The sequence below is a fragment of the Engystomops pustulosus genome, chromosome 11 (assembly GCF_040894005.1).
Source record: "Engystomops pustulosus chromosome 11, aEngPut4.maternal, whole genome shotgun sequence".
Classification (NCBI taxonomy): domain Eukaryota; kingdom Metazoa; phylum Chordata; class Amphibia; order Anura; family Leptodactylidae; genus Engystomops; species Engystomops pustulosus.
Genome location: NC_092421.1, coordinates 13476797 through 13492451, shown reverse-complemented (window position 1 = coordinate 13492451; position 15655 = coordinate 13476797). Strand labels below are relative to the sequence as shown.

Below are 15655 nucleotides of genomic sequence, written 5' to 3'. Positions count from 1 at the left end.
CGCCCTTTTCGCCAATTAAAAAATATTCTCTTGACATTTTTAAAACCCTTGTCACCCAAATAGGCTTTTTATAAGGATATATCCCTAGAAAAGCTCATTTTGGATTTTTTTAGTGCGATCATCTCCGTTTTTTACCTCAGCTTCCTCGTCGTCGTGGACGCGCCGGCGCTTCTTTGATAATTCAGTATTGCGAATTGTTCTCGGTGGGTGTTTATTTTACTACGGGGATAAAATGTGGGTGCCCTAGAAATATTAGGGTGCCCGTGTTGTCATTTTGAAGCTTTAGTTTGCGAGCAGCAGCTGTTTTATATTGACAAGCCGCGGCGCTGTTGCTTTACCCTGCCAGGACCTGATTGAATCCATTGAAGCCAACAAGTTTGGAGAGAATGTTGAGTTCAATCAATTCAGAGCGTCGAGATGGAGCCCAACTCAGTGAAGGTATTATTATCTGCTCCCTATCAGCGGCTGCAGGGGGGCGAGCTGGCAGACCCTCACCCCCTCACAACCAGCCAACTTTGACACAAACTTTTAGAAGGGGCAACTAAGCAAAAAAAAATAATAATATTTGGAATTTTTTTAATTTTTATTTTTGTTACATTGTTACATTCCTGTACTGATTCTAAGGATTCTGCTGCTGCTGCTGCTGCTGTTCTCTCTCTCTTGTCTATAGATATTTTGTTTTGTGATAATTTTTAAAAAAAAACATTTTTGTGACATTTTTCTATCTCTGTCTCCTAACAGTGGGTCGGCTCACCCTGTGGTCTCCATGGACCTTATATCTTCTACAAGGCTTTCCAGTTCCACCTTGAAGACAGAGCAAGAATCTTATCCCTTGGCGACTTTTTCTTAGTCAGATGTAAGCCAGAGGATCCCATTTGCATAGCGGAGCTCCAGCTGTTATGGGAAGAGAGGACTAGCAAGCAACTTTTATCAAGCTCCAAACTTTATTTCCTTCCAGAAGATACTCCCTTGGGTAGGAATACCGACCATGGAGAGGTGATTAACCCTTTGTCACTCCTATTATTGGGGGGGGATACATGTAATCAATGCTCATATCATGTAATAAGGGGAAGGTGGGGGTCACCATTGCAGATACATTGACTATCAAAACCCCCCAAAATCCACATCCCCCCCCCATGATTGACATCTCTATAAATATCCCATACGGTGCCTTCCGCTTTATCATTGTGTGTTATATATTGCTGATTGCATCCATTACAGTCCCACTGGCTTTATTATTGCAGTGCATGATATTGTTCCCAGGAAGGAAGGAAGATTGGGGGGAGAAGGTTGTACGATATGTTTTAATAGACAGATTATTACAAAAAAAATGGAGAGATGACGGCTGAAAGAGATCAAAAAGAAAAAAATCTCCTTTTTGTGTGTGTGCTGGATAAAGTGACAGGTATCTGAATAAATACAATTGAGGAGAACTTGCTGGGGCGGATAGAATAGGAAGAATCTGTCCATGTTAAAAACCAGCACAAACACGTTAAGCATTAACTGCTTTAATCCTTAACAAGGGAATCTGATGGCTCGGGACTATTTATTAATATGGAGGTATTTGCGGTTGTCATTGGCAGTTAACCCCTTGTGCACAATGCAGTGTTTTGTAACGATCACTAAATGAATGACACCCCCCCCCCCTCCTTCTTCTCTCCCTCCCCTTCTCCTCTTCTCCAGAAAATAATGTTTGATCTACAGTTGACATTTTTCAGATAATAGCCCCCAAATCATCAAAGCATGATCGCTTTACAATGTCTTTTTATTTTTTTTTTCTTTCTCTTCTCCCCCCCCCCCCCCTTCTTCTTCTTCTTCTTCCTTCTTTCCAGATCTGCAATTATGCTGCTTTATTGTACTCCAATGGCTGCAATAGGTTACCGCTCAACTCTTTTTATAGTGTACATGCCCAGCACTGTGGATTGCATGTAAAATCCTATAAACAGCATTGTTCCCGGAGGGAGGGGGAATACATAGGGGGGGGGGCAACTCTGCTTCTTTTTTTTTTTCTCTCGCTCTGTGATCTCTTGAAATAGAAGTCATCCTATTTTTGGTGAAAGCTCTCCGTTTGCTTAAGTCAACCTATCGTCTAATGGGGCTTAATTGCAGTTTTGTCTTTTGCCTTTTTATATAAGGCTAGGGTTACATTGCAGTTTAATATTACAGGTTTTTTTTTTAAATGGCTTCGTTCTACTTCTTAGTTGTGCTTGGCTGCCCCCCTACGCTCAGATTTAATGGCTTTGTTTTCCATTTATTACATATCTGTGTTCTGTTTTTTTGGTTTTTTTTTGTTTTTTTTGTTTGTTTTTTTTCATCTCCTGGCTACAGTATTGAGTTGACATTTTGTAACTTCTAAAAATTTAGCAGGTTGACCTCACTTCTTGCGAAGATCTGAAATGTGTCCCCTCCCCCTGTCTAACTTTCCTGTGCAGCTGTCTATACCACCCCCCCCCCTTCATCTACTCCCCCCCTCCTTCTCCAATAGGCAGGACTTATTATTTGCTTTTCAAATTTATTACTTCAACATGGTTTGTGAAAAAAAAAAAAAAAAAAAAAGGGGGAAGGATTAAATATCAAGCAGGCAGTATGAATATCATCCATGTTCTCTCTTGCCACTTAAAGGAAATGACTCAGCCATTTTATTAGTCGCCTGAACAGCATCAGTAACAAGCTGCAAAACACTTGTAGACAATGCAGTCCTGACATCTCCCTTATTTTTTTTATTTTTTTTTTTTAACAATCTGCAATGATTTTAATTGGGCGCTGTACATAAACGGTGATCTTCAAAGAACAGCGACATATAGTTATTTTCTTAATTATTATTTTAACATAAAATTTTTTTTTACTGCCCTAATGCTGATGATAAAGGGGGAAAAAAAATAAAATATGGCAATAGTAATAAAAATTAAAAAAATAGTATGAAATTTTTTTTATATTCTGCAGCATTGTGATACATATACAGGCAAAATAAGACATTACAGAGCGATAACAAGGTCAGATGGAACTATAGGAGTGAGGGTCTTGTTCACAAGAGCTGACAGTCTATGGATTCTATGACACTGTATTAGAGGACAGTTTGGTGGATTTGACAAAGGTCCTGCCTCTGTCGCCCAGGATGATATTGATAAATAATTGAAACAGGTAGAAAGTTTCCTAATGTAGTTGTGCTTTACACCCTGGTGATGTCATTTCCCCTCTGGCCTGAGTTAGTCATTCATTAGCAGGATCGCAGAAGCAACAGAATCCAGTGTTACTTCATTGGCAGCGAGCCTACAGAAACCAGCACTGAGAGCCAGAGCCTAAAGAGGGCAACATAACACTCCCATGTTCAAATACACTTTGTTTCCACTCGTTCCATTAACTTGTTTATATACATTCGCATCATTTTATTATTGATTTTTGATTCTTTTTGTACCTTTTTTACTGCTAAATATTTCGCTGATGTGTCCCTCGCCCCCCTCCTCCTCCTTGTGTCTATAATAAGCAGTGATCCCAGGAGTTATAATGGAGGTCATGTTTGCTTTGATAATGGAGCATTGTTTTTTTTTTTTTTTTTCCCTGGCACTTATTTTTCTGTTTGGATTAGTGGGAACTACAGGGCTATTACATTTTGTAGCCAATCCTTTTTTTTTGTTTTTTTTAATAATTATCTTTATTAGCTTGTTGTGCTACTTCCTGGATACATAATAAAAGTAATAAATCTTTTGTCTGGTACATGGCACTTACCTGAAAAGTCTTAAAATAGCTTTATTGTGACGGGGAACTTATTATTCTCCCATTCCTATACAATATATATTTTTTTTTTTTTAAAGGGATTTACTGTTTATGGTATCTCTGATTGCTGTCAGTGAATGTGAAACTGAATAATCCTAACCATCCATATGGTTGAGGGGTTGTTTAAGAATTCTCTGTTCTCACTGTTACATCCTTTCTAATATTTAGAGATGAGCAAATGTCTTTGTTGATTCGCAGATTTGCTATGAATCTGGAATTTTTCAGGTATCAAATATTATCTGCTTTGATTATTTATTTATTTTTTTTAAATGTTGGCTAGGTACGTTTGTCTCTCATTTTTGTCATTGAAATTTTAACAGAGTGAGATGGGAGCTTCTCATGTAACATCTGTGGGGTTATATGCCATTTTCATATACAGGCAGTCCCCTACTTAAGGACACCCGACTTACAGACAGGCCCCTCTGACCTCTGGTGAAGCTCTCTGGTTGTTACTATAGTCCCAGATTGCAATAATCAGCTGTAAGGTGTCTGTAATGAAGCTTTATTGATAATCCTTGGTCCCATTACAGCAAAATATGTTTAAACTCCAATTGTCACTGGGGCAAAAAATTTTTTTGTCCGATTCTCCAATTATAAAATATACAGTTTCAACTTGCATACAAATTTAACTTAAGAACAAACCTCCGGACCCTATCTTGTACGTAACCCGGGGACTGCCTGTACTCATATATTTTCATGATCGCTGAAGAAACATCAATTAGGACCAGAACCGAATCTTGTGAAAAATTTGGCAAAGCTTCAGCAAATTTTGGATGATCTCTGTTGTTGTTGTTGTTGTTTTTAATAATACATCTTTGTCATTAGTCATGGGTGGCTTACAGAGACTAAATATGACATTCCAGAGTAAAAACACTGTCATAGTAAGTTATTGGATTGAGGGCCCTGCCCACAAGAGCTTACAATCTATGAGAATATAAACAGTGGATATCGCCAGTGCTGACTAACCTCACTGACTCGGGCATAAGGGATTTGATGCAGATTTCCAAGCACATATTCCACATAAAAATTCTCATTTACGTCCTATGTGGGTGTGGTTGGACATCCCATTTACATTCATAAAAAAATGTACGGTATATGGAGGGGTTTACTTGCCACAAAAATAAGTTTCCTAAATTAGAAAACACAAGTTTTTGCGCCACTGGAGGACCGTAGGTATAATCTTGCTGCCAACCAACATCATCATTAGAAATGAGGGACGGCCACGTATTGTGCCACGGATGTTACCAAGCTAACTTTCCGTAAACATGCTCTCACAATGTGGTCAGTCAGGCTATGCTGACATGTCCAGCATTGTAAGATGAAAAATAGTAATTTTGTAAGAGAATTTGTAAGCATGTGTAGGCCTATCCTGAATGTTTGCATGTACCCTAAATGCCAGTGTTCTTCAGTAAGCAGATATCCTAACCTTTAGTTGCATGATGCTTTTAGGCCACGGTCACACGTACCGCTAGGCGTCCGTCATAACGCGACGCTAGTGCACAGAGGGAGGTCCAATTGTTAAGCCGATCGCATGCGTTTCTCTGGAAACGCATGTGCGTTCGGGCCGAGGACCTCCCCCTGTGCACTAGCGTCGCGTTATGAACGGACGCCTAGCGGTACGTGTGACCGCGGCCTTAAAGCTCACATCCTGAACCCTCTCCTTCCAAGTCAGGTGCCTGTGGTATATAGGAGACGCCTGTTGTTTGCTGTCAATAAATAAAAATTCTAACCCCCCCCCCCCCCTCGCTTTCCCTAAAATGAATATGTGAATAAATAAACCAAATTATTAACATGTAACTAAAAATGCTCAGTCTATCAAAATATAACAGTTATCCCATAGACCATGGGATGACCATTCCATGAAGGTCATAACCGAAAAAATTGTCCAGATCACTACAAAGCCGTTTTGGCACCCATAGAAAAGTCTTACAGTCAATGAAAATATCCTCTCACCTTGCGAAAAGGAGCACAACTGTGAAAAAGTTATAGGGGTGATACAAGCTTTTTTTTTTTTTTTTTTCCAAAGTTAAAATACACGTAAAGTTTTATATATTATATATTAAGACTCAGGATGAGTGGACAGAATTCAACCGAACCTCAATGTTTACACTTACCGGTTATACCCGTGATCGGTGCTGGCAAATTTAACACCCTGAAATAAAAGGTGCAAATACATTTTTTTATCAAGTCCACTATGGAATATTAAATGGCGCCACTAAGAAGTGCAATCTGTCCTATATAAAACAAGCCCTCCTACTGCTCTAGGAAATATAAACAAAAAGTTCTGGCTTTTGGAAGTGAAAATAGAAATTCAGAAATGGGAAAGGGCATTGACCTCTAGTATGTAGTAACCCTACCCTAGTATGGCCTTTTAGGTTTCTCTTTTAGCGTTTACATCCGGATAATCCAACAGTCTTTCCATAAGTCAGTGTTGATGTGTGGTATACGTTGTTTAATTCTAAGTGTAATAAAATATTAATAAGTAACCTGGCATATGTTGCAGCCGCCTGCCAATTTCTGTTTCTACTAAGTCACATTCTAAGTGTTTAGACTTGGCCCCATATCAGTTTGATTTTTAGTTTGGCAGTATATGTTTCCCTGGGAACAATAATGACCTCATAAGCCATCAGCTTGAGTGATCTATGAGCTCACTCGTGTTTTAAGGCTTGTCGAACGTTGTGTCGAGCTGTCAAGTTGACTCTTATGTATGTGTTTAGTCTCATTGTGTGAATACAGTTTTATAGGTGACAGAGGCGATGATCTAACATGTAGTAAATAAAAGTTAGGACGGTAGTCGAGGTTGAGTCACGACTGCTTCATTCTAAGGGGGTTTGTAATACAGGATAGTGTATATAGATATGTCTTCATCTAACTCTGTGTCAATTAAAGAGGTTTTTCCCATTTCAGCAAATTTAATATTATTGTATATATTATAAAAAGTTATACAACTTTCCAATATAACTTCTGTATCAATTCCTCACAGCTTTCTAGATCTCTGCTTGCTGTCACTCTATGGAAAGCTTCTATGTTTACTGCCAGTGGACAGAAATCTGACCATGGTCACACGGGTGCACAGCTCATTATATCACACAGCTCTGATTACTCTCTGCGATATAACGAGCCGTGCACCTGTGTGACCATGGTCAGATTTCTGTCCACTGGCAGTAAACACAGAAGCTTTCATAGCATGACAGCAAGCAGAGATCTAGAAAACCTTGAGGAATTGATACAGAAAGTATATTGGAAAGTTTTATAACTTTTTATAATACATACAATAACATTAATTTGCTGAAATGGGAAAACACCTTTAATGATTGAAATATCACAGACTAAGGCTACATTCACACTGACGTATGGGGGACGTATATACAGCCGATATACGTCCCCCATAGACGACAATGGGCGCACGGCGCCATACGGGAGCGGTACATGTCCTATCTTTGTCCGTAGTACGGTACTGTGCGCCATAACTTCCTATGGAGAGGGGCGGGGGTGAGCTGCTCTCACCTCCTCCTCCTCTCCCCGTGCACTGCCGTTGCCCGGTACGGTACGGGCGGGCAACGGCAGTGTGAATGTAGCCTTACTATAATCAATGCGTATTGCTCCTCTGAGCTCTACTCAGAAGAATATGTGGCCAATAAGTAACAAGTGTTGATATTTATACACGTTCAGTGCTAAAGTCCAGCTTGTGTAGCATTCATTAAACCTTATCTGAGTTAGAACTTCCATTAAGACTTTTTTTTTTCTTTCTGGAGGAAGCGCATGTGATAAATACTACGCTTTGGTAAAATATTTCAAAGAAATATTTGCTCTTTTGATCATGAGTGTACGTTTCAGTTATGTTTCATGTGATGTTTATTTTTCCATTTCTTTCTATATTTGCCCTTTTAATCCTAGACGTTATTGCGAAAATCACAATCGGCACTTACTTGCGTCACTCCAACCTTTCCTGCCCTATAAAAGCCCCGTGTGTGTTTGCTCCTCTTCCCATATTTTATAAGGGCCAATGCACATATAATAATAATAATTCTTTATTTATATAGCGCACACAGATTACGCAGATTAAGCATGTCAAATTGGTCCCTCTCCGCATGGGGATCACAATGTAAACAACCTAACAGTATGTTATGGAGTGTGGGAGGGAACCGGAGGACCCAGAGGAAACCCACACAAACACGGAGAGAACATACAAACTCTTTGCAGATGTTGACCTGGGTGGGATTTGAACCCAGGACCCCAGCGCTGCAAGGCAGAAGTGCTACCCACTCAGCCACATCTCTGTTATGTCTTTACATATCTGCCTATTGTGAGCCAAAGCCCAGTGAGACAGCTAAAGAGGGGTAAAATATACCGGAAATACTTGCAATTTTTGCTTAAGACATAACCAAACTTTGAACAGGCCCTATTGCAGTAAACTACTGAGCCTTGGAATTCACCCGTTACATAAAGAATCAAATATAAGCTGGGTCAGTCCATACAGTCGATTATTAGACACTTCATGTTTTGACCTTGGATTTTACTAAAATGGGTGCCTTAATTTATCCGTACCTAATTTATTGCCTGGTTTATTGCCTCTGTGGGTTCAACTTATACACCATGAAAGTAGAATCTCTATTATTATTTGAGACTTGGGCGGTCAGTTTATACGCAGGGAAGTGGAAACCACATCCATGTGTATGAGCACATATATATACCGTATATACTCGAGTATAAGCCAACTTAAGTATAACCCGAGGCCTCTAATTTTACCACAAAACCTGGGAAAACCTATTGACTCGAGTATAAACCGAGGGTGGGAAATGCATTGGTCACAGCCTCCCCATTATATAGCCTGCAGGACCCTGCCCCATAGTATATAGCCAGCACCTGCCCCCCAGTATATAGCCTGCCAGCCTATATCCCCCAGTATATAGGCAGCCCCCTGCCCCAGTATATATAGCCAGCAGCGGGGGAAGCCAGAAAGGTGAGTTTTGATATATTTTTTTTTATTCGAGTATAAGCCAAGTTTTGGGGTTTTCAGCACATTTTTTGTGATGAAAAACTAGGCTTATACTCGAGTATATATGCCCATAATCAACATACGTGTTGATACATAACTTTTATTCTCATTAAAAGTTTTCGAACTATTCTAGGTGGAAAAAAGTATTACAGTTAGTTAGTTTGGAGGAAAACGGTGTCCGATTTCTTTGCTGGTGTTATTTATTATTTTATATAATTTTATTAATCTTTTAATGCAACGGAGTTTTGTGCAGTGTGGCCGAAAGTGAAAGAGGAAGTGTCAATATCACATACAAAGGGAAGCTTGTAACTTCCAATCTGGATTACTGCACACTGTCATTTATACAGTAATAATACAGAAATGTATCACACACAATGTCCAGTGTGCTTACACCCTAAAACAAATGAATCCCTTATCACTTGTTCTTTAGTTCTTTTGTTGGTAATACATTGAAGTCTATTTACATTCACATGAATGTGGATGATTCTCATCCATGCCAAGGATTGGATCAATCGATGAAAGGTGATTTGTAAGGCCTTACGAACAACATGGTCCATTGTTTAAGGCCTGTGTGTCATTGGTGGATGAGGTCCTCACATGCCAATGACTATAGAATAGACTGCCTGAGCCACAACCATGGACCGGAATAGAACCTGCACTGAGTTTTTTTGGCTTAGCAGTCGTATGTGAACCCATAGAAATACATGGGAACCATGTGCTGAACCTTGAAACAGCAGCCAGCAGACGATCCAAAACAAAGTTATTGTTCCGAGTCTAGTCAGTGCATTCACTGTTTTTTCGTAGGCCAAAGTAGCCTATAACCACATCAAACTATGGCCGTGTGAATTGGGCTTTTGTTTTTCACTTGCACTATATGGGGATTTTTGGGAACAATACATACACTAAAGTTTCTCATCTCTCGATAAAATGTGATTGCAACCTTTTAGTTAAAGGGTTGTGTTGTCATTTCACAACCTCTACATAAAATCCATATAAGGTCCTAGTGTGGTGGCCCATCACCGCACTAACTCTTCTCAGTTCTTCAAGGTTGCACTATAATAATCCAATGGAGGATGAGAAGTATATGTCTGCTGTCCGTTCATTTATAGTACTCGGCCTCCCACCTATGACGATTCAGGGGTTTTATTGTGATTGAATTCTATGATAGTGAGGAAATAACCATTTAAGCCTTTATTACATATAATAAAACCATAAACTGCTATGATACACTTCCTATTAATAAAAAAAAATTAGTATTGACTCCCATAGACTTTCTCCATATTGATCAACAGAGCACGATTATGTGGACACTAGAGTCTCTTCCCTTTTTTTAAATTTGTTGCATAATTTTTCCAACATTATTAAGTGAGTACAGCTGGTATGTTATATGCATTATATGTCTATTGGCCTTGGGTAATGGCGTATGAAAGCCTCTTGATTAGAGACGAACGGACTTTATGAAGTTCCCCTGGCCAATCGTAGCCATGGCTAGTAGATAGGGATGTTCATTTGCCGTATTGGCTGTACAGCAGCCAATCAGGCTTTACGTCTGGATCGGGCAGCCGTACCCGAATGTAGACATGAAGTCCATTAATTTGTACTCCTGACCTTTCCCATTCATCAGATATTTGGGAGGGGTATGGATCGGGTGGTTGCATCTCGTCTCCTCTAACTTTTCTTTCTCCAGAAGAAGATTTTTAATGGGTGTCCTACCCAAGTGTACATGTCTCAGGTTCAGCGTTTCAACTTCCTCCATTATCTTCCACTAAAATGATAATAACTGAAGTCTAACACATCTTTTCCACTGACGTCAGGACTTTTTTCTACTTGATGTTTAGGTTCCCTTCATTGTAGTTTTGTACTGTTGCAGTTGGCTCGAGAAATGCAACAGGGTTTTCACTTCAATCTCCAGTTTTCCAGTATTTTTCGGACTATAAGGCGCACCGGATTATAAGGCGCACCATCAATAAATGCCTATAAACATCTAGGTTCATATATAATGTGCACCGCATTATAACGCGCACCTGATTATAATGATGAATGACCAGCAGGTGGCAGACCTGTGCACAGTTCAAGGCATTTGTTGTCTGTAAGTACGGTTCATATATAAGGCGCACCGGATTATAAGGCGCACCATCAATAAATGCCTATAAACATCTAGGTTCATATATAATCTGCACCGGATTATAACGCGCACCTGATTATAAGGATGAATGACCAGCAGGTGGCAGACCTGTGCACAGTACAAGGCAGCTGTTGTCTGTAAGTGCGGTTCATATATAAAGCGCGCTGGACTATAAGGCACACCTTTAATTTCTGAGAAAATCAATGGATATTTTGTGCGCCTTATAGACCGAAAAATACGGTACAGGCAGTCCCCTACTTAAGGACACCTGACTTGCAGACAACCCATAGTTACAGACAGACCCCTCTGACCTCTGGTGAAGCTTTCTGAATGCTTTACTATAGTCCCAGACTGCAATAATCAGCTGTAAGGTGTCTGTAATGAAGCTTTATTGATGATCCTTGGTCCCATTACAGCAAAAAATGTTTAAACTCCAATTGTCACTGGGGCCAATTTTTTTTTTTTGTCTGGATCTACCATTATAAAATATACAGTTTCGACTTGCATACAAATTCAACTTAAGAACAAACCTCCGGACCCTATCTTGTACGTAACCCGGGGACTGCCTGTACATTCTTTCTTTTTAAAGCCTGGTAACAGTCCAATAATTTTCCATATAAATATGATCCGTGCAGCGCTGTGGAATATGACGGCGCCATATAAATGTAGATTTATTATAAATGATAATGTTATAAAGTGTGACTTATGTGCTGGGAAATGTACATCTAATGAATACATAACACCAAAATGTGAATGTTTAAAACAAGAAAATTGGGCCTGTCACTCACATCGCTTTGTTACTTCTTACTAACTGCATGTTTTCAGAATGACAAATGACTTGTCAGACATTTCTATGACTCAAGGGCAGTGAGCCTTTCCTGCTTCTGTGTATTTACAGCAGCTACAGGTATTTACTCCGAAAATGTTTTGTAATGGGCGTGACATATTACACCAGCAGAGGCTTGTGCAGTCATTGAGTGTATTGTCGTTGTATTGTGTAATGTGTGAAGTATGTAAAGCACTAAATTGTACGGAAGTATTATAACCACTGCGTGATAAGAAATGATCAGATGTGACATTGCCAAGAAATCCAGTCCTCCTTGTAGAATTTTACTAGAATATTGGTCGGTGGGACTGTACCATGAACAGTTCAAAAACTTTTTGAATTGAGGTTTTCCACTTAAGATATTGCAAGTTGATGAGTGCATATAGTGTAGTCTCGGGTTTCATTTTTGGTCATGAATTATTTTTTGTCTATTTTGTTTTGACAGTTCATTCCTCATTTGTTTTTCACCTTCTGTAAGAGTTTACAGCACGTTGCGTTTTTTTTTTTACAATTTGGCATTGTGTTAAATCAGAGTGTAATATTGCGGCCACTAATGTTATCCTTTTTGAGGGCACATGTTGTGGCGTGTATGGACTTTTTGTGTTTTTTTTTTTTTAATATTATGCTTGAAATTTTGCAAGTTTGCAAATTTTGCATGAAATTCCAAAAAAAAAAAGGAAAATCAGCAATGCGCTCGACGAATAATTTATATGTAATCCAAAATACTTTATTTTGTGCAGCCGACAAACCGCGTTCGTGGTAAGGCTTGCAGGCCAAACGGAGCTCCCCTCCTAGACCCTTTATAAAATGGCAAGCCATAGGAAGCCACAGTCAAACATCACCAACATATGCCAATGAGTCGAATACAAAATTGTAAAAATGAACATCAAGAACAAATTGGGCAGGATTAAAGATACAGATCAATAGAGCAAGGCATTCGATATGAGGAAGGGACCTTAAAACCCCCTACTTGATGCATATCGCCAGCTGACTGGCTTCCATGATGATTTTATACAACCTCAGAAGTTATTAATAGAAGAAATTGTGTAAGAAACCATAAGAAATGTTGGGTGAATAGGTCAACTTTAGCAGCACTGACCAACCACCGTATCTAATGTGTACGAGGACCCCCCCCCCATCTTTCTCCTAATACACTACGATGGGGTAAAAAAAATCAGACCTGCTGAAATTTCACACCCAGTTTTTATGTTTTCGGGGAGTACAAGGCATCACCAGAGATGTTTGGCAGTGGCTTACCCCCCTTGCCCCATTAAGTATACATATATTTGGGTGTAGGGTAAGTTTGAAGGAATAGGTTTTGGCCAAGGGATAGATGTTGAAGGGGTTTGGTTCTGTAGGTGTCTTTATAGTTACCTTATTTGCTTCAAGGAACACTTCGGTCAAAGCTAATTCATTGAATAATACAAGGTGCAGGCCTGAAGGGAGGAGCAGAACTCGTTTTCATTGTATTCCTAGAACCTTGCTAGAACCAAGAGTCCCGATTCAGGTCCTGCACAAGTTATAAATCAATGAACCGGCTTTGACTGGAGTGATCCTTCCAAGACAACTCTGCTGCAGGCGTTTGGTCATTGTCGACCAGCTGTAATGACCATGGGAGCTCATGTATGCCTAGAAATTTGCTGATTATAGAGTTGGTTGGAGCTATATGGAGTATTTGTCCAGTTTTGAAAGCAATAGGAAATCTAAAGGAAGTACTTAAAGTACTCCTCGCTTTGGCTCAAATAAAAAAGTGCATCAAAATCTGAACCAAAAAGGGCAACAAAAATGTCTCCAGCCTACAGGACTTTTCTGGGAAATTGATATATCCATGGGATAGGACATCAGTAGCAAATCAGTGGGTTCCAACACTAATATCCCCCTACTGATCAATTGTTTCTAATGACAGTGAACTTAGTTGGAAGAACAGCTCCGTTCTCAAGTTATTGGAATCCATTGATCCGTAGGATCCTGAGGATCACACACCCACCCGATTATTGATCAAAACCCCTTTTAGTATTGTGCAGGGGTTTTTTTAATAAGGGAATTTTTATGATGAAATATTTTCTATAGAAACATTTTATTAATATTTCTGGTTACTTTGGCAAGTAATCAAAGTTTTATAGCTGAAGACATGAGCGGCTCTTGAATGGCTCCATTGTGAAGCTGCGTGAGAGTTATTTATTTTTAGCCTGTTTGTTGTTTCTTTGTGCCAGAAAACCGATGGCTACAACACTGTCTCATTGAGCTTGAAGGCGATCATAAGTGCAGTAGTCCCTCACATACAAGCATTCTCACTCTTTTATCATAGGTTTTCTCTGTTGGGCCCATTATGTAAGTGAATACTGTAAACAAGCCTTGTGCCGTCAAGGGGAAGGCCACAGGTTTCATAAGCGACAACTAGAGAACCAGACTGACTGGTAACGTCTAATGCTTACTAACAAGGGACATTTGAGGATGTGTAATAGTCTCATATAGTTCTTGGAAGCAGAGTACCTGATTGATAAGGTACAACATGGAGGGAAAGTCCTCTCCGGCACGGCTGCCATTTACTGTAACTAAAATAGCCAATGACACTTAACTAGTCTTTCAGAATAAATATTGTAATCTAAACCCGTGTTATGCACACTGGAAACTAAAAATGTTCTAATTGTGTCTTTTAAATAAGCATAAGAGTGAATTAATGAGAACATATTTTGCCTTCAGTTGCTTAGTTACAAAGTAGTATTTCTCAGCTCATGTGAGATAAATTGGCTCTTTTATGCGGCAAGTCCCCTAAACATAATGACTATATTGCTCTGGAGAGTGAAAATATGTAGATTGTACCTTATTTTTTCAATAATTCTCACTCTGGAAGAAAGGTACATCATCATTCTGTCACACCGGTCCCCACTTATTGAAACATCCGTGCATTGTACTGTGGCAATAGCTCTAACTTGGTCTCTGGGTGACATAAGTAGAACAATGCTTTACATATTGTATATTTATACCGCGCATTGAATATGAAAGACAATCCATTATGATGTGCACAAACATCATGTTTTTTGTCTATTGTGCATAGAAAATCTTACAGGGCAGTCATAATCAATGGAGGTAAATGTCGACTAGAACATCAATGTCATCGTTCCTGGTGAATACATTAAAAGTTGTAGGCTGCAGCTGCAGATGCTTATTGTATTCAGGCGGAAAGTTTTTATCCACTGGTACGCAAAAAGGATCTCTTTCCATGAAATATATTGCCGTAAATACTGTTAATATTGAACGATTATAATCGGCAATGTGGACCAAATGGTGGCTGGAAAAACATTGTGATCTTTCATTTGACAATTGTTCATTCAACGTTGCAGTGAGTAACTTATTTTTGTAGTGGTAACGTTGCCTGGATCTCATAAAGGGGTTTCCAAGCTGTAGGTGATAAGTGGGGGAGATGACACACTAACAATGGGGCTGGTAGTGACTTCTCATTCTCTTCACTGGCTGTAGTGAACCTAGACTTCAGCTACGCTATGGTTGGAGATGCCTTCTTCAGGTTGTGACCATGGTGCTCACAGATGTCGCACCTCCACTAATCGCCTACGAATAAGTCATTAATAGTTTGAGCCTGGAAAACCCCTTTAAAGGATTGTCCGAGAGCTTAAAATTGAAACAATTAGTATGACAAGAAAAATAATGGTTACACTGTTTCAGCACTGGTGCCCTAATGATGACATGAAGCTTACCCATAAGATAACTGGTTTTGGTGGTCTCAAGCCATACCTTATATACTCGAGTATAAGCCTAGTTTTTCAGCACAAAAAAATGTGCTGAAAACCCAAACTCGGCTTATACTCGAGTAAAAAATATATAGGTTTTACCATGTTTTTGTGGTAAAATTAGGGGCCTCGGCTTATACTTGGGTCGGCTTATACTCGAGTATATACGGTACATGCCGACA

At 39.4% G+C, this 15655-nt stretch overlaps 1 protein-coding gene across 1 annotated transcript in view; it reads left to right on the top strand.

The window, feature by feature from the left end:
* The first annotated feature begins 306 nt into the window (after window positions 1-306).
* ARID5B (AT-rich interaction domain 5B) overlaps window positions 307-15655 on the top strand; it is a 232458-nt gene continuing 217109 nt past the window's right edge. Inside the window, exons 1-2 of the mRNA XM_072131033.1 lie at window positions 307-438; window positions 742-996. Coding sequence (XP_071987134.1) covers window positions 418-438; window positions 742-996 — 276 coding nt within the window. The 5' untranslated portion in view covers window positions 307-417. The remainder of the gene's footprint in view (window positions 439-741; window positions 997-15655) is intronic.